The sequence below is a fragment of the Pecten maximus genome, chromosome 7, assembly GCF_902652985.1.
Source record: "Pecten maximus chromosome 7, xPecMax1.1, whole genome shotgun sequence".
NCBI lineage: Eukaryota > Metazoa > Mollusca > Bivalvia > Pectinida > Pectinidae > Pecten > Pecten maximus.
The window spans coordinates 18,770,690-18,794,960 of record NC_047021.1 but is presented as its reverse complement, the minus strand read 5'-3'; the positions used below and the strand labels follow the sequence as shown (position 1 = coordinate 18,794,960).

The following is a 24,271-nucleotide window of genomic DNA, read 5'->3' as shown; positions in this document are numbered from 1 at the left end:
ACATTTTATAAAGTTACAGATACAAATATGGAACAAAAATCATTCTTCAATACAAACGAGGATGTCTTTGAACCAGGTGGTTACATAAGCTTAGGTCAAGCTACGTCAGTAGATTTGACAATGTCACACAGTGAGAACAAACATTATTCTGGAGAACTTGATGAGCTGAAGATTAACAACAAACCACTGTCTTATAATGAGATCTTGGCTACTGGACTGTCTCGCGTGCCTGACCCTGCTCCTACTTTGGTAACCCATGTAGACTTCAATGAGGTAGAAGGGAAATACATAAATGACAACATTGGAAACACAGACTTCTTCTTGGTAGATTCTGCTATAACAACTGATGCTCCTATGAGAAAGATATCAAGTCTAGTACTGCCAGGTATTGCTGTCAAGTCAACCCATATCAATTCCAACAGTACAATTCAGGCTGAAATAGACTTAGCTTGTCATGGTGCTGTGTATGTTTCAGCATTCACTGCCTGTGAAAATGCCCTCCCAGGCTTTTTGGATTATGCCTACTTTATCTGTAGAAGTGACATGGCCTCAACAGGTAAGAATACCACAATACTCGACACTGTAATATACATGGCAGACATCTGTGAGACGACTGTTGATTCCTGGCCAGCGAAATCTTTATGTAACTATTACCCAGGAGAAGATTTCCCGAGGTGGTATGGACCAAATTGTGATGTCATGTGTAAGAGTGCGACTGGTGTTGATAGCAATGGAGATTGTATCTGTAGAAAAGGTTACTATGGAGCTAGCTGTGACAAAATATGTCCTGGAGGAATCAGTAGTCCATGTAACAATAGAGGAGTGTGTAATCAGACAACCGGAGCCTGTACCTGTCAATTCAACTGGGACGGAACCGGATGTACCAATTGTAAAGCCGGGTTTTATGGTGACAGTTGTGCAGTCAATGTTCAAGACACTACCTTTTCAGGTTCCAATAATTATGCTAGTTTTTCAGGAAATGGACATTTAATAGCACTAGATGGAGCTAGTGTTCCATTCCACATGGGTGGTCCGTACACGTTTTACAAAGATTCCACCATTAACATCCAAACTCTCACAGGACCTTGTAAGGATTTCTCAACCTGTGTTGGTAAAACCGCAATCAAAATCGGTTCTGATCTTGTAGAAATAAATCCAATAGAGATCAACAACATAACTCTCAATGGTAACGCATTAGAGGTTGTGACATCTCAACCGATTGGTTCCACAGGTTACACACTTGTGAGAGATGCCAGAAACAAAGTCAAAATCAGATCAGCATCTGGGAACTTTGACCTTGGCGTGACAACAAACAACGGTTACATCAACATGGATTTGGAAGTAGAAACCTCTAATTGTCAGTCCAGTGTTGGCTATGTAGGATTCTGTCAGACCAAGAACCATGCCTGTTCACCTACAGACCATTACTGTATTGTAAAGGACATCGGCATAGCAAAAGCAAGTAAAACTGTGACAGATTTGAAATCCGAGGCAATTATTAAATATTTCCAACAGTTTAAACTGGACTCTGCTGATTCTCTATTTGGTGACAAGATGGCAAGCACTGGCTTTGGTGTGGAGATTAGCAACAACGGCTTCCTAGCTACAGCACCTCTTGCTAATGACTTCTGGACAAAGAGTGAAACATCAAATCATGTCAGCATGGAGATTCAAACAACTCTCTCAAACGTTGACATGACAGGGAGTAATGGCACTCTGATATCTTATGGAGAAGATGAAACCTTTGCTATCACCATAGTCCAAGGCTTTTTCATTATTCGGTATGGAAAACTATCATTCAACACTTCTATTAGAGTTCAGGAAGATCTCTCAAGTCAAGTGGCAGTGATTTACAATAATGCAACAGGCAAACTTTTATTTAACTATGTGTATATTGATCCACCCAAAGAGAGAAAAGAGAGTGTATCAAAGCAAGTTTTCCTGGACATACCACCAGGGGTTTTCACAAAAGAAGGTTCCCTAGCAGTTGGTGCTTGGATGCCAACAATGGGTGATGCTGGAACTCTACCGACTGGAATGTTTTCAGGAGTTATTGATAGTTTGTATTTGTTTGATGAAGAACTAACACCAACAGAAGTGTATATCGACTTCCAGACACCAGTCGACAGATCCAAAGAAGGACTTGTTCTTGGATTTGAGTTCCCTGAAGGATCTGGAAAAAGTTCTATTGACTTCGTCCAAGGTGCTGGCATTGAATTCAGTCATACAGGAGCCAATTGGGTTGACTCAAATATAACATTGGCTACTTCTGTTCCTAAAACTCTGGAGGTAGTGAGTACATCAAATGTGTCGGATGAGATCGTAGATATGTGTAAAGATCTAATACTGTCAAGTTCCATGGCCCAGGAATGTTCATCTATGACTAATAGTTTACAGTCACATTTCCTGTCATGTGTAGATGATTACCATTTGTCTACTGACATTACCGCTACACTTGATAGCACGCTGGACATGTCAGAATTGTGCCAGACGAAGGAAAATCTCCCAACAGCTCCTGCACAACAATTGTGTGGTGTCTATTCCAATACAGATGCAGAATTCCCTCTAGGCAAGGGTCAATCATGTACGACAATGTGTAAGTTTGGCTATGTCAATGATACTACTGACCTGTGCATGTGTTATCCAGGTGCCTACGGGAATGCCTGCGACAAGGAATGCACAGGTGGATTTTCAACACCCTGTAACAAACATGGCATCTGTGACAAGACAACAGGAAGTTGTTACTGTGAAGAAAACTGGAGTGGTAGTAGTGATTGTTCTTCCTGTACTGCAGGGCTCACTGGAGAAAACTGTGACTCATTTGTTCCTTCAGTACCTCCTGGGGATCCTTTGTGCACCCTCCTAGGAGCTGGATCTTACCTCAATTTTACTGGTTACAGTAACAAAGTTTTCCCAGACAGGTATTAAGGACATATATGTGATGGACAACTTGAGAATCACTGTAAGTATATACCATAGGTAAACTTGCTTTTCTAATTTTCAATATTTTATATAGATTACATTTGTGACAAACGGTTATATTTCAGCAACAAATAGTGTGTAGAATTCTTATATTAGACTAATTAAGTTTTCATAGTATATGATTTTTTCATGATTTATGTAGAAAAACACTATCAGTTAATCTCTTGAGAGCTCAAGAAGATGTCAAGGGGCAGTTGTTCACAGATAAAAAAAGTAGATTATTCAATTGAATAGAAATTAAAACTTAAAATGAATCATCTTATTGACTGATTTAGTTGAAGGAGTTAAATAAATTGTTAAAAGGTTAAATGTCAGTTTCATTGTACTTATATTTCCCAGGTATACCAGAATAATCTTTTGCCTTAAGACAGAGGTGAAACTAATATGAAATTATAGTGTGTATTCAATATATAGGATTGCTTGTCATTCTGTATTTAAAAATCTTCTGATGATGACCATCCCTTTTTTTCAGGCCTTCTATTCAGTGTTTAAAAATGCCAAAGGAAAAATGCGATTTAGGACAGATAAAGTTGCCTTGGAAAGTGCATAATACAACAGTAGTATTTCTCATTAACACAACATCAGTTAGTCACAGAGACTAATAAGAAACTTTGGAATACTGTATACATCAATCAAGAAAAAGCAGACATATCCAGAAAGAATGAAAAGAACATATTTGTCAACAATGGAAACTGCAAACTAAAGATAACAAATCCAAGAAATCGAAAATATGTACTTAAAATGAATGACATTGGCTTCAAAATGATTGTACAGCCACGCAAAAATAATATTCTCACAACAATTAAGTTTGAGGAGGACTACTGCTGTAATGCCATAGAGCGAGGTATTTGTGGGGACTGTAATGGTTGTAAGGAATCAACAACCTGTGGTATAGGCAATACAACCGCAGTGTTGGCATCCACCACCACTACTACTGCCAATCCAATAAGTACACGTAGCTTCTCGGGTACTGCCACCGACTGTGTGTTTGAAGTTTCTGATGCAGCTACATGTTCCAAGGGAGAAAATCAAGGTGCAGGAAATACAGTTTGTTTCAACGATTCCTCAGTTATTTCCAAAGGCTTGGATGTGTTTAATACAAGTTTTATCACTCTTGAGTTCCTGGTCAAGACATGTGCTTCTCCAGAGTGCTACGGGACAATTGTGTCTTTCACCAAATATGAAACATTTACAATTAAACACCTTGGCACTATAGTCCTGGGATACGGCAGCAATGTTTACGATACGGGGCTGGAACTGGAGAATGATGAATGGAACCAGATTTCTCTGGTTATAGACAATAGGGAGATATGGAAGAGGTTGTTTATCTATGTTTTTAACTCGGCTGGCATGATCAAGTATGACAGGATGATTTACAGAGGACTTACTCCCCTTATCAATGATGGTACGATGGTGCTCGGACGCTGGCAACCGTCTGCAGGAGGAGGAAGTGAACAGCCATTTGGAGAACACTTTGTTGGGTGTATAGATGAAATGAGAATCTGGAATTCGTAAGAAATCTATATTTTCTGTTTAAACAATTGACAGATTACACTTAGTCAAGTCTATATAACCACATAATACTAGGGTTGTTTAAATTAGAATAACAACAAAATCAATTATAAGGAATCTAGGAGTATCTCACCCAGTTGAATATTCTTAGAGATAGAACAGGGTGAATTTCCAATTGATTTGGTTCTTTTCATCACTGAAAAGTCTTTGAAAGATGAACGGAAAGGGACAAATATTGAATGCATCTTGTCCAATTCTAAATTACAAACTTTTCATAAATGTGTTTTTGGTTCTATGATAATAATTATCTTTGTGTTATTGAAACAATTTATGTTTTCTTATTCCTGTTCTATAGATATTTCTCTACGCTGAGCATCTTAACTCACTGGAACAGAGCGTACGACCCACTAACTGAGAACAGTCTTCAGATTCTCTGGAGATTTGACAATGAAGCAGGTAAATTTTGTCTTCAAATGATTTGGTACTTTTAAGGATCTTTAATTTTAGGTTATCTGAGCCATAGTCATCATGCTTTGTCCACATCATCTATCGTCCTCCTTCATCATCCGCCATTTGCCTTGCATAAACTTTTCAAATTTCAAACAACTTCTCAAGTTTTAACAGTGGAACTGAGCTCTAAATTGCCTAAAATAACCCTGAGATGGTCCTGTGTTGTTATTTTGGATCAATCCAAGAACCAACCTAACTGTTATCTTGAAAAACACATTTTAAACTTCTTTTCAGTTCCAGTGGTACCATTGGGTGTTGTGTCACATACATTGGACATTGAGATCGTAATTGTGAATTGATGAGACTTTAACTGTGTATGAATATCTGCATGAGGATCTTGCTTCTACATGTAACCTGTTTCCTTATCTTATCCATATGTAGAGGTTTATGTATTACTCAATTCTAATGAGACCTACATCCCATACAAGTGACATACTTCTATAATTACATGAAGATCTGAATCCTATATGTTACCTATTTCTATATAAATCTTCTATTTTTGGATCATATCTCTGCTTTTGAATTAATTCTATAACACATTAAAACCACATTAGAATTCTACATGTGACTTAATGCAATATATGAATCAACATTAGGGTCTGGTTCTCACTCAGTGATGGAAATATAAAGCTGCTATATTACCATCAAGGTCCTAGCTGTTGGATCATTGTTGAGAGCTGTAATCTTATTGTGTTTTTCAAAATTACAAATTTTTGGTAGGATTTATAGGTTTTGTCTTCATATTGTAAATGATAAGTCAATATGTGTCATTTATTCAGTTCTTTTAAAATCATTATTTAAAAAAAGACATGTTATATTCTCTGAATAGCTGGACGTTTTTGTACTGTATCTTGAACAATATACAAAATGCTAATTTATTTTTTTGCAGAACTGATGAGTGCAGCTTTTTCTACTGTTAAAATTTCATTACAGTGAATTTATGGCTTTAATAGACTGCTAAAGTAAAGAAAATCATCTTTCTGAAATAATTTTTTTTCAACTATAAGGTACATGACCTTTCAATACATACACACATAGATTTATATAAATTCTTGAAAATTTTGATTTAATAGAACAGTTCCATTATACCTCAGAATAGTTTGTCAGTGATAGATAAAGAGAGCTTTGTTTGTATGTACACAGAATGTATATGTGTTTGTTCTTTAATTTCACAAGTTTTAAGCAAAATGATTTAATTATATTAATTATACCCCTGCAACAAAGTTAATGGGAGTATACTGGAATCGGCCTGTCTGTCATCCCACAATCTTGTCCGGACAACTCCTCCTAAGCCCGTGAGCCGATTCAAATGAAACTTCACACATTTATAAAATGGATCATGTGTTAAGATGTGCATGAAATTATTTTTATCTCAAAAGTTTTGTTGCTATAGTAACTGGTAACTGCAAACAGATTTTTAGACAATACTTTTGTCTGGACAACTCCTCCTTAACTATTTGGCTGATTCCACTGAAACTTCACACAAGTATAAAGGACTATGTGTAGATGTGTATGCCAGTTTGTTTCTCACAAAATTATGGTTGCAATGGTAATTGGTCTCTAGAAATAGGTTTTCCAATAAAGGCCATAGACTAGTTTAAAGTTCAAAGCTAAGGTAACTGGACATGGTCACTGTGAACAGGTTTTCTGATAATTATTTTGTCCAAACCACTCCTCCTAAACCGGTGGGCAGATTCCAATGAAACTTCACACAAATATAGAGGACCATGTGTAGAGGTGCATGCATTTGTTTAAATTCCAAATATTGCCATGGTTACTGGTCACTATCAGCAGATTTTCCTTGTCCGGAAAACTCCTCCTAAATATAAAGGGCCATGTGAAGATGTGTGTGCCACTTTGGGTTTTTTTTTCAAAATTATGGTTGCTATGGTAACTGGTCATAACAAACAAGTTCTCCAATAAGAGCCATAACTTTAATTTTGTTTGAACAACTTCTTCTAAACCAGTGAGCCAATTCCACTGAAACTTCACACAAATATAAAGGATCATGTGTAGATGTGCATGCAAGTTTTTTAGCTCACCTGGTCCGAAGGACCAAGGTGAGCTTATGCCATAACGTGGCGTCCGTCGTCCGTCCGTCCGTCAACAATTGACTTATTTGACTTCTTCTTCATAACCGCTGATCGGAATTTGAAACAAATTTGGTCAGCAGCATCCCTATGGGTAGGGGACTCAAAATTGTACAAATGATGGGGCTGACCCCCTGGGGGCCTCTGGGGCGGGGCCAAAAAGGGTCATTTTGGCACTATTGATATAAACGACTTCTTCTCTGAAAACAAGCAATGGCTATCACTCATATTTGCCTGGTAGCATCACTATGGAGTGGGGATTCAAAATTGTACAAATGATGGGGCTGACCCCCCAGGGGGCAGAGGGCAGGGTCAAAAGGGGTCAATTACTCTAAACAAGATCTCTGAAACTAAGCAATGGATATCACTCACATTTGTGTGTTAGCATCCCTATGGGGTCGCGCCAAAGTCAATTTCATTTCATGGATTAATGCACTTTTTGGCATTTTTAGTATTAAATTGGCATTTTTAGTATTTTAATACTAAAAATGCCAAAAAGTGCATTAATCCATGAAATGAAATTGACTTTGGCGCGACCCCATAGGGTACATGTACCCATATAAAATGCTTATTATATATATTCACATAGCAATACCAGCTACAAATATACTTGAATATACTTCATGAAACCAGGTGAGCGATACAGGCCCTCTGGGCCTCTTGTTTCTCTCAAAATTTTGGCTGCTACAGTAACTGGTCACTTTGAACAGGTTTTCTGATAAACATTTGGTCCAAACCACTCCTCCTAAACTGGTGGGCAGATTCCAATGGAACTTCACAAAAATATAAATGACCCTGTGTAGATGTATAGGCAGCTGTTTAAATTCCAATATTTGTGTTGCCATGGTTACTTCTGTCTATTTGATTACCATTCTTTTAACATTAAAACAATTTTTCTTCCTTTAGAATTGAAGACCTATGATGAGAGTGACACCTACTATTTTGAAACCTTACCCAACCCGTTCCAGGGAGGGATTCTTTCAGAGTCAACAGCCCCAATACCATTCTATGTGTCCTCCTATGATGTTGTCGGAACTCAACAAAGGAGGCGACGAGCTGTGTCTGTCAATTACAACACATTCTGTGACCGTGTTTTCACCTCCACTGCATTCTCCAGGTAATGTTCCATAAAGCTGTAATATGTATTAGTTAGAGGATCAAATTGAAAATTCATCAAAATTTTCAACTCAAATCTGTATTGTATACCTATCTAATTGAAATTAGACTTGTTATTTCCACTTCTCTACAATACTCTACGATACACTGCAATACAGGAGCTAACGATGCCCCGTACAAGGTCATCTCAGCATGACCTTTGAGCTCAGCCAATCAAAGCGCTGCCTATGAAATTGTCGGTGTGATTTCAATCTTAGAAAGTATAAATACTTACACAACGTTCCCGAGGTATTCCGATGGTCGATAGCAATGGTAAACAACATGGCTTCGCCCACTTCTAGCTAACCAAGAATTCTCAACAAATTTATAATTTAACGAACGAGTGCTGTCCGTTTGGTTTTTCCTTCATCATATGAGAGATAAACAGTGAAGACAACAGCGTCGTGAAAAAAATATGTTTGAAGGTGAAGGGAATATAATTATAATGTGTACAGTAACAATTTTCGAAATCCAGTTGGCAACACAATCTGTCCTCTCAACGAGATATTGTTTAATTGTTTTCTGTTCTTCTTTCAATGTAACGTCTAGAGGATTAGCAATATTTTTGTTACCGTGGTCATTAATGTAATGCAGCTATGTTTGTGAAATTTTGCGTTCATGTATTTCAAATCAATCGCTTAATTGAGTCATAAATACTAAGGAGATTCAACCAAAGGCTCGTATAAGGCTCTTTGTCATTGGTTGATTAATGATGTCATTGACCAGTTTTCATTGGCTTACATTTGAAGCTCAAAGGTCATGCTCCTTCTCCAGTTTCACTGGTGCCATTGAGCTGGAAATTGGTGTGGATGTTAAAGAAGGAGAGCAAACAAAATGTAGTTATTCTTTCGACCTCGAAAAATCTTTGACATGGCAGCCACAGCGACCATTTGTAACATGATTGCACAATCACGGTTTTTTTGAATAACACCTATTTCAAATTTCTTCTCTAGTTCCACCAGTGGGATTCAGCTCACACATACCAGAAATGATCCCGAGATGGTTCTAATAAAGTGTTGTTATTATTTTGGTCTTAAATCCAAGATGACTGTCATGGCCAACAGTGCCACTATACTCACTACAAAGAATGCATACTACAATAATAAAAGAGACTTTAAAGTCAGATGACCATTAAGGCCCATTGGCCTCTTGTTATATAAGTTAGTAGTTGATAGAATCATTGGATAAGTTACTTAATAATTGGGTACATTGTAAGTTAGGCACCAGTCAGGTAGGTCATAAGTGATTAGGCAAGTTAGTCATCAGTCAGGTGGGTCATGGGTCATGGATTAATTAGGCACCAGTCAGGTAGGTCATAAGTGATTAGGCAATTTAGTCACCAGTCAGGTGGGTCATAGGTCATGGATTAAGTAGGCACCAGTCAGATGGGTCTTAAGTCATTAGACAACTTAGGCACCAGTCAGGTGGGTCATAGGTCATGGATTAATTAGGCACCAGTCGGGTGGGTCTTAAGTCATTAGACAAGTTAGTCACAAGTCAGGTGGGTCTTAAGTCATTAGACAACTTAGGCACCAGTCAGGTGGGTCATAGGTCATTAGACAACTTAGGCACCAGTCAGGTGGGTCTTAAGTCATTAGACAACTTAGACACCAGTCAGGTAGGTCTTAAGTCATTAGACAACTTAGGCACCAGTCAGGTGGGTCTTAAGTCATTAGACAACTTAGGCACCAGTCAGGTGGGTCTTAAGTCATTAGACAACTTAGGCACCAGTCAGGTGGGTCATAGGTCATTAGACAACTTAGGCACCAGTCAGGTGGGTCTTAAGTCATTAGACAACTTAGGCACCAGTCAGGTGGGTCTCAAGTCATTAGACAACTTAGGCACCAGTCAGGTGGGTCTTAAGTCATTAGACAACTTAGGCACCAGTCAGGTGGGTTTTAAGTCATTAGACAACTTAGGCATCAGTCAGGTGAGTCTTAAGTCATTAGACAACTTAGGCACCAGTCAGGTGGGTCTCAAGTCATTAGACAACTTAGGCACCAGTCAGGTGGGTTTTAAGTCATTAGACAACTTAGGCACCAGTCAGGTGGGTCATAGGTCATTAGACAACTTAGGCACCAGTCAGGTAGGTCTCAAGTCATTAGACAACTTAGACACCAGTCAGGTGGGTCTTAAGTCATTAGACAACTTAGACACCAGTCAGGTTGGTCATAAGTGATTAGGCAAGTTAGTCATCGGTCAGGTGGGTCTCAAGTCATTAGACAACTTAGACACCAGTCAGGTGGGTCTTAAATCATTAGGAAAATTAGACAACAGCCAGGTGGGTCATAAGTCATTAGACAAGTTAGGTGGGTCAAAGGTCATGGATTAAATTAGGCATCAGTCAGGTGTGGCATTAGTTTAGTCATTAAGTTATTTCCATATTTGCAATACTGTTATAATTTCTGAGAACAGTCCATTAATATTGTTCTTGTTTTCATTTTTCTTTAGTCTCTGTGCTCCTGCTGGAACCTCTCTTCAGACCTACTATAAGAGCCAATGTTCCAGTGACAATGATGAACTGGAAGATGTTATACTGGATTACTCTACCTACTGTGAGAACATCCTGTCTCTGAGCACCTGGCCTGGCTACACACTTTGTAACGACACGGACTTCAACACCATGTTTGGAGGCTACTGTAATCCAGAGTGCTTCTTCGGTACCAAGTCTGGCACAGATTGTGTTTGTCTCTATGGCTACTGGAACACAACATGTGACACTGAATGCCCTGGTGGGTCCTCTAATCCTTGCTCGGGACATGGCACCTGTGATAGTGTGAGCGGTCTCTGCACTTGTCCTGTGAATTGGCAGGGAGCTTCAGACTGCTCGTTATGTTCATCTGGATGGATCGGATCTGATTGTGAAATTTCTGAAAACCTTGCCATGGTAACAAATACTAGGCTTGCCTTGTCAAATCAACTTGGATACATGTACAACTTAGATGGACTTGGTTTCCCTGTCAGAACCATTGGAGAGTATATTTTACTGATGATCAGTGACAATGTTCTTGTAGAAGCTAAGATGGTGAGTTGTTACCATAACTTCACCTGTACCACCTTCATGTCCTTCAGGATCGGTGACGATTCCAATGGTTACATGGTAGCCACCATTCAAACTCCAACCAAGCCGTTTACCAACCCAACTGTTTACTTAAACAATACCCTCTATTCATTGGATGTTCCCATCTATTACCAAGGATTTTCCATGAAGAGAGTAAATGTCAATAGTATACAGTTCACAATAAACAACAACACTCTTTTGTTGGTAAGAGTTCAAAGTCGGTTCCTGACCCTACAAGTTACCATGCCTTCCAGGCTGCTTCCCATCACACAAGGGTTGTTGAGTGGTTCTGGATCTACCATGAGCAGTGACAAGTTACAGCACCTACAACAGTCCCAAAGTACACAGCTTGGTGTATGTAACTCTGTGGCCAGTACACAGGCCTACTCAACTACACTGATAGGAGGATCCATCACTTGGTCTAGTGTATCTATCAATCGAACATCTTCTTCTAACACCTTCACAGACATTAGTAGGTACAAAGTCCAGACATGTGACAAGATCATCTACTATCCTGATTCTTCGTATGAGGCACAGAAAAATGGTGGATTCAGTCTGAAATACGATTCATCAATTGCTGTAGCAGAGGTTATTGACTTTAATGCTCTTGCTGGATCAGACATAACATTTGAATTCGTGGTCAAATTGGATTTAACAAGTACCTACGGTGGAGTTTTGTTCTCCTTCGTCAATGAAAAGTCACTTGTTGTTCAGAGCAGAGACACAATTGAAATAATTTATGACAATACACCCTACATCTCTAATCTAACTCTTGAAAAAGATGTATGGATTAAGGTTGTGGTTGTTTATCAAGGATCCAGTGGACAATTTGATATCTACCAATTCAACAGCACAGGATTTGTTTATAGATATACAGTTATACTTCCCCTTGGAGTATTTACAAACGCTGGTACTCTGTCCTTGGGACAATGGATTCCTGCAAAACTGACAACACTTCAAACACAACCAAAGAGTCTTTCAGGTGAATTGGATGATTTCCTTGTATGGAGAATCAAGATCGAACCTAATGTAATTGTAGATGTTTGGAGGAAGCACCCACTTGATGTCAGTCATCTGCTGCTTCTTATGTGGACGTTTGACGAAGGTTACGGCTCTACATCATATGATGGATTACAGGGTAAGGCATTTAGTTTGCCTTCAGCACCCTGGTCAATACCGAAGTGGGTGCCCTCTGACTTGGTTTATGAAAGGCTATCCTACCCAAGCATTTCTGATGTGTTTTATACAAGTAACGCTCAGATATTGCTGGGAAAAGAGATCTGTGCAGAAATTACCAATTCTTCATCTCAACTTGGAGGATTGTGTAGCGCTATGACGGAATCCACAAAACAAGTGTTTTATCTACAATGTCTTCATGCACTTACCGGAAGTAGAGATAGCATACCTGCATATGACGTCGTCGTATCCTTTGCTGAAATTTGTGACCAGTCACTTAACATAACAACCGCTAAAACAGCAATCTGTAGCCAGTTGGACCACAACTCTAAGATAAACACTCTCTGTGATACAAGTCAGTCCTGCTCATTTGGAACTCCTCTTCTGAATGGATCTTGCATCTGCACATCTGGTTATTATGGATCTACATGCTCAAATCAGTGCCCTGTAAGTTCGTCTAACCCATGTAATAGCAAGGGAGTATGTGACTCTCTCGGAACGTGTACGTGCGAATGGAACTGGGGCGGTACAACCTCCTGCACCTCCTGTAGTACCGGAATGGAAGGCCTGGACTGTCAGGTGCTGGTCACTTCAGCCCTTACTTCAGGTGGCAGTCCCATTGCGTATGTCAGTGGATCAGGAGCGTTCATGGGATTCAATGGCAAACAGATATCTCTGGCAGATTTCAACGGCCTTTTCGCAGCCTTTACTAAAGCTGGAAAGATCGACATTCAAGTATACAAGGTCAGCTGCCACGTTGGTTCATGTATTGCGGCAATTGGCATTTCAACATCTGATGATGAAGTTGTTATCGTATCCGGAGGGGCTGATTCCATGCCTCTGGTTTATGACAACAGTACACTTGTAACACTTACAACGCTTTCAACAGATCTGAGTGCCACTTTCAAAGTAGAGTTGAAGTCTCTAAGGACCGTAGAGCTGACAGTGAAGACACCAGAAACAACTACAATAACGCTTCTGATGCAGGACTATTCCATTGATATGGCTATTAAAACGGTGTCTTCTCTCTGCACGGGTAGTGCTGGGGTCATTGAAGCTTGCGGGGCTGCCAGTATTTACACTTATATGAATAAGACCGAAATTGAGACATATATTAATACCAATTACAGAGCAACCTCAGGGCCTATTGTCAACACACTAGGGCCTGGTATAATTGGAGATGCGGGATTTTCTCTTGGCTTCAACAGAACAGCAGCTACGACGTCTGAGCTTCAATATGGTTCAAGTTACTCTTGGAGTGGAAGAAACTTTAGTGTCAGTGCATACTACAAACCAAATGCAGAGGGTGGTGTCATCATGTCTTATGGCAGAAATACAACTTTTGCTGTACTCAATACAAACCCAGTGTCCCTTCAGTGTGGTGCGACTATTGTTAAAAGTTCAGCATCGTCTACCTTTGGTTCATGGAACCAACTTGTGTTATCGTTTGACACAAGCTCTAGCACAGTAAATCTATACCACTATAGTACCAGTACAAGCATCATCTTCGAAACTCTGTCCTTCGGCTGCTCAAACGTGTTTTTCGCTGATGGAACAGTCTCTCTGGGTGCTTGGACTCCTTCTGTCGACGACGTTAAACATACGGTGAACGCCTCATATAATGGATACATAGATGAAGTATCAATCTGGGAAGATGTCATTCCTACCGAACTTATTTTCCAAGCTCAGAGTTTGAACATTAAAGTGTCTGGATTTGCCAATAAAGTGTCAACTTTATACATGTTCTCGGCAGGAGATGGTTTTAACGTATACGATAGCATACACGGTAACACCATTTACTTGCCAAGATCGCCATGGCAGTCTCCCGCTTGGACCATTTCCGATCTTTACCTAAGAACTTTAACATCAGAGGATACAACGACTGCATCAACTACACTAGCAACTGCAGAGCCTTTCTGTGCTCAGTTCTTTGGATCTGGTACAGTTACCTCCAACTGCGCTGGGATGTCTTCACAGAGTCTATGGTGGTTCAAACAGAAGTGTATTGAAATTGTTACCAATACTGGAAACTTCAGTTTAGGTATCGTCCCAATGGCTAGTTTCATAGCTACATGCACCGCAACTGGTGGATCTGCTACCAACCTGTACAGTGTCATTGACTCATTAAAGAACGTAAATATTCCAAGCTGGATAACAAACGAGTATCGAACATGCTACTTTGGCGTGTACACAAATGGAATGTGCATGTGTAACTACGGTTTCTATGGACCCCAGTGTGACAACACGTGTCCCAATGGCTTTATCAATCCATGTAGCGGTTATGGTTCATGTGATACCAGTGGAACATGTCAGTGTGACGGGCATTTCACGGGAGCAACTTGCGATAGTTGTGCAGCAGGATGGAATGGAAAGGAATGTATCCTTCTGTCTACTGGACAGACCACCAACCAGACAACGCTAGTAGCGCAAGGAACTACAGTTGGCCAGGTTGTCACATTAGATGGGACAGCATTTGATATCACCAGCATTGGAATCTACAACCTTCTCACTGATGCTGCAGTTGGAAAAGCATTTTACGGTTATTTCGCACAGTGTGATTCGTCAATATCTGGCAATGGTTATCTTTGTATGAATGGAATGGTTATTGAACATGCTTCAGTATATTACGCTGTCAAGACGGACAGTTTCCAGACCAACCAACTGGTTGTGTACACTAATAGTCTACCGATCAACGTGTACACATCACAGAAAATCGGCACGATGACTATAACATGTATTACTTCTACACGAGTTGAAATCGAATTCACAGATCTTGAATTCAGTGTGAAAGTGTCCCTTGTGAGCGGTCGCCTTTTGGCAACAATATCTGTCGAGCAACATACTTGGATAATGCATTCTAACGACCTGAGTGGACTTTTGTCATCATGCAATACCACAGAGTCTATCATATTGAATGCGTGCGGGGTAACCAGATCACAGATATGCAGTGGCACTGCCGGTTTTACATCAGCCTCTGGATGTGCCTCTTCGCTCACCATGGCAGTTTTATCCACATTTGCCAAGACGTTTACTACCAATCACACCAATATAGTCAGTATGATGAGCAGTACTTCTATTCCCACCGACTCTAATTGTCTACTCTACAGTGGAAGCGGTAACAGTGTAGAGGGTCTTTTATTACCCACAACGTACATGACACTGGAATTGTATGTAAAGCCTACAACAGTTGGTGGCATCATTCTTGCCTATGGAGTCAACGGAAACACATTTCTCTTGGCAGACACCAGTGCTGGACTGCAGATTCAAGTTCAGAGTACGTTGTATACCACAACCCTGAATGTGGAACTAAATGTTTGGAACCAAATCAGTCTGGCGTACAGGTCAAATGTAGGACTTTTGGAAGTCTATGTGATTAACAATGCAGGTGTTTCCAATGTGAAAGCTGTGTCTGTTGACTCAGCTGTTCTGGCATCCGGGGGAACACTAACATTTGGCCAGTTAGGCACTGGAATGTCTACTACACTCACTGGGTCATTTACTGGATACATTGACGAAGTAAGGATATGGGAACGAGTTCACAATCCTACGGTGGTAGCCAATAACCCTAAACTGACAGTTTCAACAAAATCACCAGACCTCTCGCATGCATGGTCATTCAATGACGGAACAGGTATTAAAGCATGTGAGCTAAAACAGAACCAACACATATTTGCTCTTGATATTGCAAACCCACCAGTTTGGGTTGAGTCAGATCTGGACTTAATTGAGGATCCTGCTATTATGATCCCCGACTACACAACAACTTCACCGCTGACACCTGTATCAACGACAATCTGTAATACGCTATTACAAAGTACGGAAATGACAAACGCATGCACAGGACTCGCCGATTTACTAACGTCTGCCCTTGATCAGTGTCAAGCACTTGTAACAGCAACTGGAGAACATACTGCTGCTGAAACAGTTGCGCTTAATGCCGCCGAGTTATGTCAGGCAACGAACAATTTGACTACATCTCCTCTGGAAACACTATGTTCTTCATTCAGCAGTAATACCAACTACCTGTTGTCATACGGAGCTGGATGTTCCTCACAATGTATCTTTGGATCCACCAGCAGCGGATCATGTGTTTGTGATGCAAGCCATTATGGCACCAGCTGCGCTAATACATGTCCTCTTGGAAATTCTGGAGCTTGTAATAGGCAGGGTACTTGTGGTTCAAGCGGAAACTGTTCCTGCAACTACCACTTCCTCGGTAGCACCGTCAGGACATCAGATTTCTGGGACGGACAAAACACTAATACCCCAGTTTCAGGCACCTCATTATCTTGCTCACAATGTTCCAGTGGATGGGCCGGTAAAGAGTGTACACTAGCTATAGAAGCCGCCAGTGCAACTGCTTTGATTCGCATTGGATTTATCTATGGACCGTATATTACTACACTAGACGGGGCTTCGTACCACATCAATTCAGTAGGAGTTTATAAGGCACTGACATTGTCCGGAGTAGACGTGCAGATTCTGTTTACTCCCTGTCCAGGGGACATCACGTGTAGAAAAGTGACAGAGATCGCATTTGGAAGCTCGGTCAGTATCACTATTAGCAGCAATGGTACGATGGCACCAAAGGTAGGAGGAGTTTTGAAAGCATTCCCTGTAACAACCGATCAAGGAAGCATTACACTGAAATGGGTTAAGGAGTCATACATCAGAATATATGTTGGAAGCAGTAGTGCGGTTGTCTCCTATAGCAGCATGGGTCTTATCTGTAGGTTCAAAGTTATTGCAGCAGACGCAACCACAAATACTGGATTGTTGGGCAACAGTGATGGTTCGTGGTGGAAAGATTTCCTATCTGGCACTGACAGTTCTATAACAGATATCACCGAAGCGGAGTACCTCATGACCAGGACATATGTCGGAACAGTAATTCAAACAAAAGCAAGGGAAAACACCTTCTCTCCGACCGTTTTTGATTCAGCATATGAGCCTAACATCACAACAGCAGGATATGTAGTCCACGTCACTGATCAGACAATAGCGTTCACTTCTGTCCACACCACAGCAGATATTACATCACTTACAATTAGCTTCTGGATTCGTGTAGAATCACATTTATCCAGCAGCCAAAGCGTGATAGTTTGTGGTACAGGAACTTATGACCTTAAGATAGTTCTATTGAATGGAAATCTACGAATGATATGGCAGAATACATATATCGCTGACTCCATCACATTAACCGTAAACACATGGACATATGTCGCATTGGTCTGGCAATCATCAGACGGAAGTCTCTCGGTGTATTCGATTTGCAACAATGCTTTAGAATATAAAGCATTCATTAACGTTCAGCATGGAAATAGTGTGAACATGGACAGTGTATTCATCATCGGAAATTCTTCAACCTCTGTAGACGTTGAAAATCTGAAAATGTGGAATAGAGTCAAAACAATTCAGGAACTGATATTAGATATGACGAAGTATCAGAGCTCCGACCTGGATATGAATGGTTTGTTGGTTCTGGCACAGTTTGATGAAGGTACTGGAACCAACACGGCTATGTCATATTATCCTTCCACAGGAACATCAGTCGTTGTCTCTGGATCGATATCGGGCGGCTCAAGTACAGTATGGATGCCGTCATCTGCTCCAATCCCCAGTTTTTATCCCGCCGTGGACATTCAGTCGAACATACAAACGAACGACACATTGGACAGCTGTATCTCAGCCCTATCTGATCCTCTTATATCAAAACATTGCTCTGGAGTTGACAACCTGAAGGACTTCTTCATAGAAGTTTGTATCAATGAATACGGAAAACTTGGTAATTTAACAACGAATGAAACCATTTTATACAACCTGATATTTTATTGCCAGGGAACGTTTGACATCACCGAGTGTGATCTGGACGGCTACTTTGATTACTGCACCGAAGAGGAAACTACTGTAAAGGATGCTGCTGGTGTGATGATGATTATCATTGCAGGAGCTGGTGGATTTTGTCTAATCATCTTGATCATTATACTGATATACTGTATCAAGAAGAAAAAGAAGTCTATGAAAATTGAGGGAGGAAAATTATGAAAATGAAGGATTTGACAGTACATCAGATTACATAGGAATGGGAGGCATTTCAAGTAGCGCAAACTTCAACAATGGCAAGGCACCCGTTAAGACCACTGATGCGTCTGGTGCGTCCATCATGTTTGGAGAACAGTTTGAACAGTTAGACTATGACGGTAGACGGCCATCAGGACTACGTGAACTATTCCGCCCAGATCCTCTAAAATATTTCTCACCGAATCCATCTGCCGATGGGAGACATTACTCCTCCTTTGCTGTTGATAGGTCTTCTGGGATGCAAACAAGTTCTTTTATTTTACTACAGCCACCGAAGAAATCCTTGGCCATTCGTCCCGATAGAACCAACAGAAGTCACAAAATGCCAACTACTAGTCTTCCAAACTCAACAGCAAAAACACCAGATCCAAAAAACCTGTCAAAACCAAATTTTGATAAACCTATTAGTAATGTTAGTACCTCCAACAAAAAGGAAGCACCTAAACCCAAAAGTGGAGTAGCCCTGAAAGTAACTCCCAAAAGTGAAGCAGCTCTTAAGTCTGGTGTGAAATTACCAACAGCTAAACCAATGATTGCAAACACTTCGGCACTCCCGGCGGGTTTTGCTGGTAGCTCAGAAACTACATCAGCTCCAAAACCAAGTAAAGGTCCAAAGTCATCACTTATTTCTCCGCATAAGGAACCCGAAGTTGATTATTCCGATGACGAGCCAGAAGTTGATTATTCCGATGACGAGCCAGAAGTTGATTATTCCGATGTCGAGCCCGAACCAGAGGGTTCAGTAGACAGGCGCCTGTGTCATTTTCTCGGCGGACCCAAACAAACTGACACGGGAAAATTTCTGTAAATCCCTTTTCTTGAAAGTAGCAAAAATGTTACTTTCCATTGTTATTGATACCGATTTGTTAGCAATACCAACATAACCCACTAACAGAAAGCAGACAGTATTCTCCTGTATTGTGAATATAACATTATAAATACTTTATGAAAGTTCGTGGTGATAATTCATAAATATCGAAATTAAATGACGGTGCTACTATATTTGTGTTTGAAAATAGTACTGGAAGTGAATGTCGGTACCGAACAGAAAGAACTTGTTATATTATTTAATGTTTTGTTTACGAAACTGTGTATTGATAATTATGCTGTTTTATTAATCTATGTTTTCTGATGTGATATTTGATATTTTTTGAGATTATTTCTTATAAATTGTTCATACAGCTTTAAATTCACTTAAAGATGCCCTGTTAATATAATCATGAGTATGATTGTAACATGACATTAATTTTGATCAAATATTATTATTGTGTAATTCAAGCAAACTTGGTTTTCCGTTCATATTACTAGTACATATTTTGTTCATCTGAATAATGCTTTCCACAATCAATATCTACTGACAAACGTTTAGTGCTTGATTTATTCATAATTATTTCTTAATCAATCATGTAACATGCTTTTCTGATTCCCTTCTTTGATGCATGCACTTTGTCTTAATCTTTAAAACAGGTATTTATATATTTTTACACAGTCCTATGGAATTCAAGTCATTAATATTGTAGTGAATTATATCGTCCATGATTGTATCTCCTGAAACATAGATAAATGAAATGTTTTAATAGTCTTTTGCAAATAGATAAATAACTTATTGATCAACCATTTGTTAATATTTGGCGGTCAGGTCATTGAAGACTTAATAATTAATGGCAGTGAGATTAGTATTTAATTGTAGTCACATTGCTTTTCATTATTTTAGCGATTATTTCTGGTGTTATGTCTGTTTATATGTTACAAAGCAACTTGATTTTAATACAAATTAAAGACAGCTTCATTTAATGTTATTGTGTTTCGTTATTACCTTTGATACAATAAACAGACTGTTACTGGTTTAGGATATTTTTCCCTCAAATTCTATAAATATTCCGATTTCTTGAAAAATTATTCCATTCAGTCATTCAAAGTTTAACATTTCCTGGAGCATACACCATCCACATATATTTTACGTCCTGTGTATGCCTTTAGGATATTGTTAGCTCAACTTCATTTAACAACACATTCAAAACTTTAGTAATTGTGACAGCATTTCTCTTCATCGTTTAAAAATTAGAAGAAGAAAAATGCCAACAATTAATATGCAATTGTTGCAATATTTATATTGTTTATAAATATGTTATTACTTTGTTAAGTTGACAAAAATCAAATAGTATTAACCAGGCGTAAACTATTGACAATCAATTTAACAAAAGGTACAGGTAGGTGTAGTTTTTGTGGTTTGGATACATAAAAGTTCACTTTTATTCTTCCGAGAACATACAGACAGTATTTGTACATTGGATAATTATTGAAAAAAAAGTGGTGCATATATTTTAGACATGCAAATATCTTAAGTTTGTGAGTCTTAACTTTTCAATATCTTTGACAGTTAAATGTTCTTCCCAAAAAATAAATCAAAGTCTGGTGAATCATGTACATATATAAAGAATTCTATACCCATATTACTGATCAAATGACACCATAATTCGTCTGGAACAGTTTATATACAGGTGATTACCTCTGGTACAGTTTATATACAGGTGATTACCTCTGGTACAGTTTATATACTGGTGATTACCTCTGGTACAGTTTATATACAGGTGATTACCTCTGGTACAGTGTATATACAGGCGATTACCACTGCTACAGTTTATATACAGGTGATTACATCTGGTACAGTGTATATACAGGTGATTACCACTGGTACAGTGCATATACAGGTGATTACCACTGGTACAGTGTATATACAAGTGATTACATCTGGTACAGTGTATATACAGGCGATTACCTCTGGTACAGTTTATATACAGGTGATTACCACTGGTACAGTTTATATACAGGTGATTACCACTGGTACAGTGTATATACAGGTGATTACCTCTAGTACAGTGTATATACAGGTGATTACCTCTAGTACAGTTTATATACAGGTGATTACCACTGGTACAGTGTATATACAGGTGATTACATCTGGTACAGTGTATATACAGGTGATTACCTCTGGTACAGTTTATATACAGGTGATTACCTCTGGTACAGTGTATATACAGGTGATTACATCTGGTACAGTGTATATACAGGCGATTACCTCTGGTACAGTATATATACAGGTGATTACCACTGGTACAGTTTATATACAGGTGATTACCACTGGTACAGTTTTGTACAGGTGATTACCTCTGGTACAGTGTATATACAGGTGATTACCTCTGGTACAGTGTATATACAGGTGATTACATCTGGTACAGTGTATATACAGGTGATTACCACTGGTACAGTGTATATACAGGTGATTACCACTGGTACAGTGTATATACAGGTGATTACCTCTGGTACAGTTTATATACAGGTGATTGCCACTGGTACCGTTTATATACAGGTGATTACCTCTGGTACAGTGTATATACAGGTGATAACCACTGGTACAGTTAATATACAGGTGATTACCACTGGTACAGTTTATATACAGGTGTTTACCACTGGTACCGTTTATATACAGGTGATAACATCTGGTACAGTTTATATACAGGTGATTACCTCTGGTACAGTGTATATACAGGTGATTACCTCTGGTACAGTGTATATACAGGTGATTACATCTGGTACAGTTTATATACAGGTGATTACCTCTGGTACAGTGTATATACTGGTGATTACCTCTGGTACAGTGTATATACAGGTGATAACATCTGGTACAGTTTATATACAGGTGATTACCACTGGTACAGTGTATATACAGGTGATTACCTCTGGTACAGTTTATATACAGGTGATTACCACTGGTACAGTTTATATACAGGTGATTACCACTGGTACAGTGTATATACAGGTGATTACCTCTGGTACAGTGTATATACAGGCGATTACCACTGGTACAGTTTATATACAGGTGATTACCACTGGTACAGTGTATATACAGGTGATTACCTCTGGTACAGTGTATATACAGGTGATTACATCTGGTACAGTGTATATACAGGTGATTACCACTGGTACAGTTTATATACAGGTGATTACCTCTGGTACAGTGTATATACAGGTGATTACCACTGGTACAGTGTAAATACAGGTGATTACCACTGGTACAGTGTATATACAGGTGATTACCTCTGGTACAGTGTATATACAGGTGATTACCACTGGTACAGTTTATATACAGGTGATTACATCTGGTACAGTTTATATACAGGTGATTACCTCTGGTACAGTTTATATACAGGTGATTACCACTGGTACAGTTTATATACAGGTGATTACCTCTGGTACAGTGTATATACAGGTGATTACCTCTGGTACAGTTTATATATAGGTGATTACCACTGGTACAGTGTATATACAGGTGATTACCTCTGTACAGTGTATATACAGGTGATTACCACTGGTACAGTTTATATACTGGTGATTACCTCTGGTACAGTGTATATACAGGTGATTACCACTGGTACAGTGTATATACAGGTGATTACATCTGGTACAGTGTATATACAGGTGATTACCTCTGGTACAGTTTATATACTGGTGATTACCTCTGGTACAGTGTATATACCGATGAACTGATTAAAGTTTGGTTAGTGGGTCTCGCTACAGCATCTGTGGCTGTGGGAGTTGCGTATTGATCCGTGTCGTGGCATGGCTCTCCGGTCTAATATTTGTTACTTGGAGTGAAAACAGGCATAATATCTATTGTCAATCGAAACTTTTTTTGGGATGATAACGAGATATCTACGAAAACGCAAGAATACTGAGAAAATGCTTGCCTAATGTTCACTATGATTATCGAGTGGTGTTTGTGAAGGTAATGTTGATACTTAAAAATGCTTGTGATTAAAATCGAATCTCGCTTATCCTTGTGGCTTTACTTCCAAACTCAACTAATAAAGCACTCGCCTCTTTTAAATGTCCATTGTGTTAACTTTTCGTGAAAGTAGATAAGGTCAACCAAATTATAGTTTTGATTAATACAGTATTGAAATTTCGTGGAACAAAAACACAAAACAGATGAATTACTACGTTAATTTCAATTTTGAACATGAATATTTTGTAAACATTTTCATTTATAAACATCTTTTGTATATAGATATCAGCATGGACATATTAAAATCAAAATATTGCCATTAGAACTTTTGAATTTGTGAGATAATATATTGAGCAGAAGGTTTTAGAGACAGCATATTCTACGGGTGGTTTTTGAGACTTTATTATTCTATACGGGTGGTTTTAAAGACAATACAGTATTTTGTACAGAAGGTTTTAGAGACAGCATATTCTACGGGTGGTTTTTGAGACGTTATTATCCTATACGGGTGGTTTTTGAGACTTTATTATTCTATACGGGTGGTTTTTAAGACAATACAGTATATTGTACAGAAGGTTTTAGAGACAACAGATTCTACAGGCGGTTTTAACCCGTCAACACATCATCAGTAGATAGCCATGCCCTCTAACACCACATGTTGTCTATAGTTTGCAGCTTTCAACAGTTAGTCCACAGTCAACCATTTCAGAAAAAAATGTTTTTCGTGGCCGCAGAGTATAAGGTACGGAAGCGTATTAGGGCCACTATAAAAAAAATTAAATCGTACGTACGATTTACTAATTCGTACGTTGGGATTACTAATTCGTACATACGATTTACTAATCCGTACGTACGGATTACTAATTCGTACGTACGATTTACTAATCCGTACGTACGATTTACTAATTTGTACGTACG

At 39.1% G+C, this 24,271-nt stretch overlaps 1 protein-coding gene across 1 annotated transcript in view; it reads left to right on the top strand.

The window, feature by feature from the left end:
* The window catches only part of LOC117331110, a 76,463-nt gene extending 56,102 nt beyond the window's left edge, over nucleotides 1-20,361 (top strand). Inside the window, 5 exon segments of the mRNA XM_033889704.1 lie at nucleotides 1-2,922; nucleotides 3,544-4,493; nucleotides 4,850-4,950; nucleotides 8,001-8,211; nucleotides 10,701-20,361. Coding sequence (XP_033745595.1) covers nucleotides 1-2,922; nucleotides 3,544-4,493; nucleotides 4,850-4,950; nucleotides 8,001-8,211; nucleotides 10,701-18,531 — 12,015 coding nt within the window. The 3' untranslated portion in view covers nucleotides 18,532-20,361.
* Nucleotides 20,362-24,271: the final 3,910 nt, after the last annotated feature.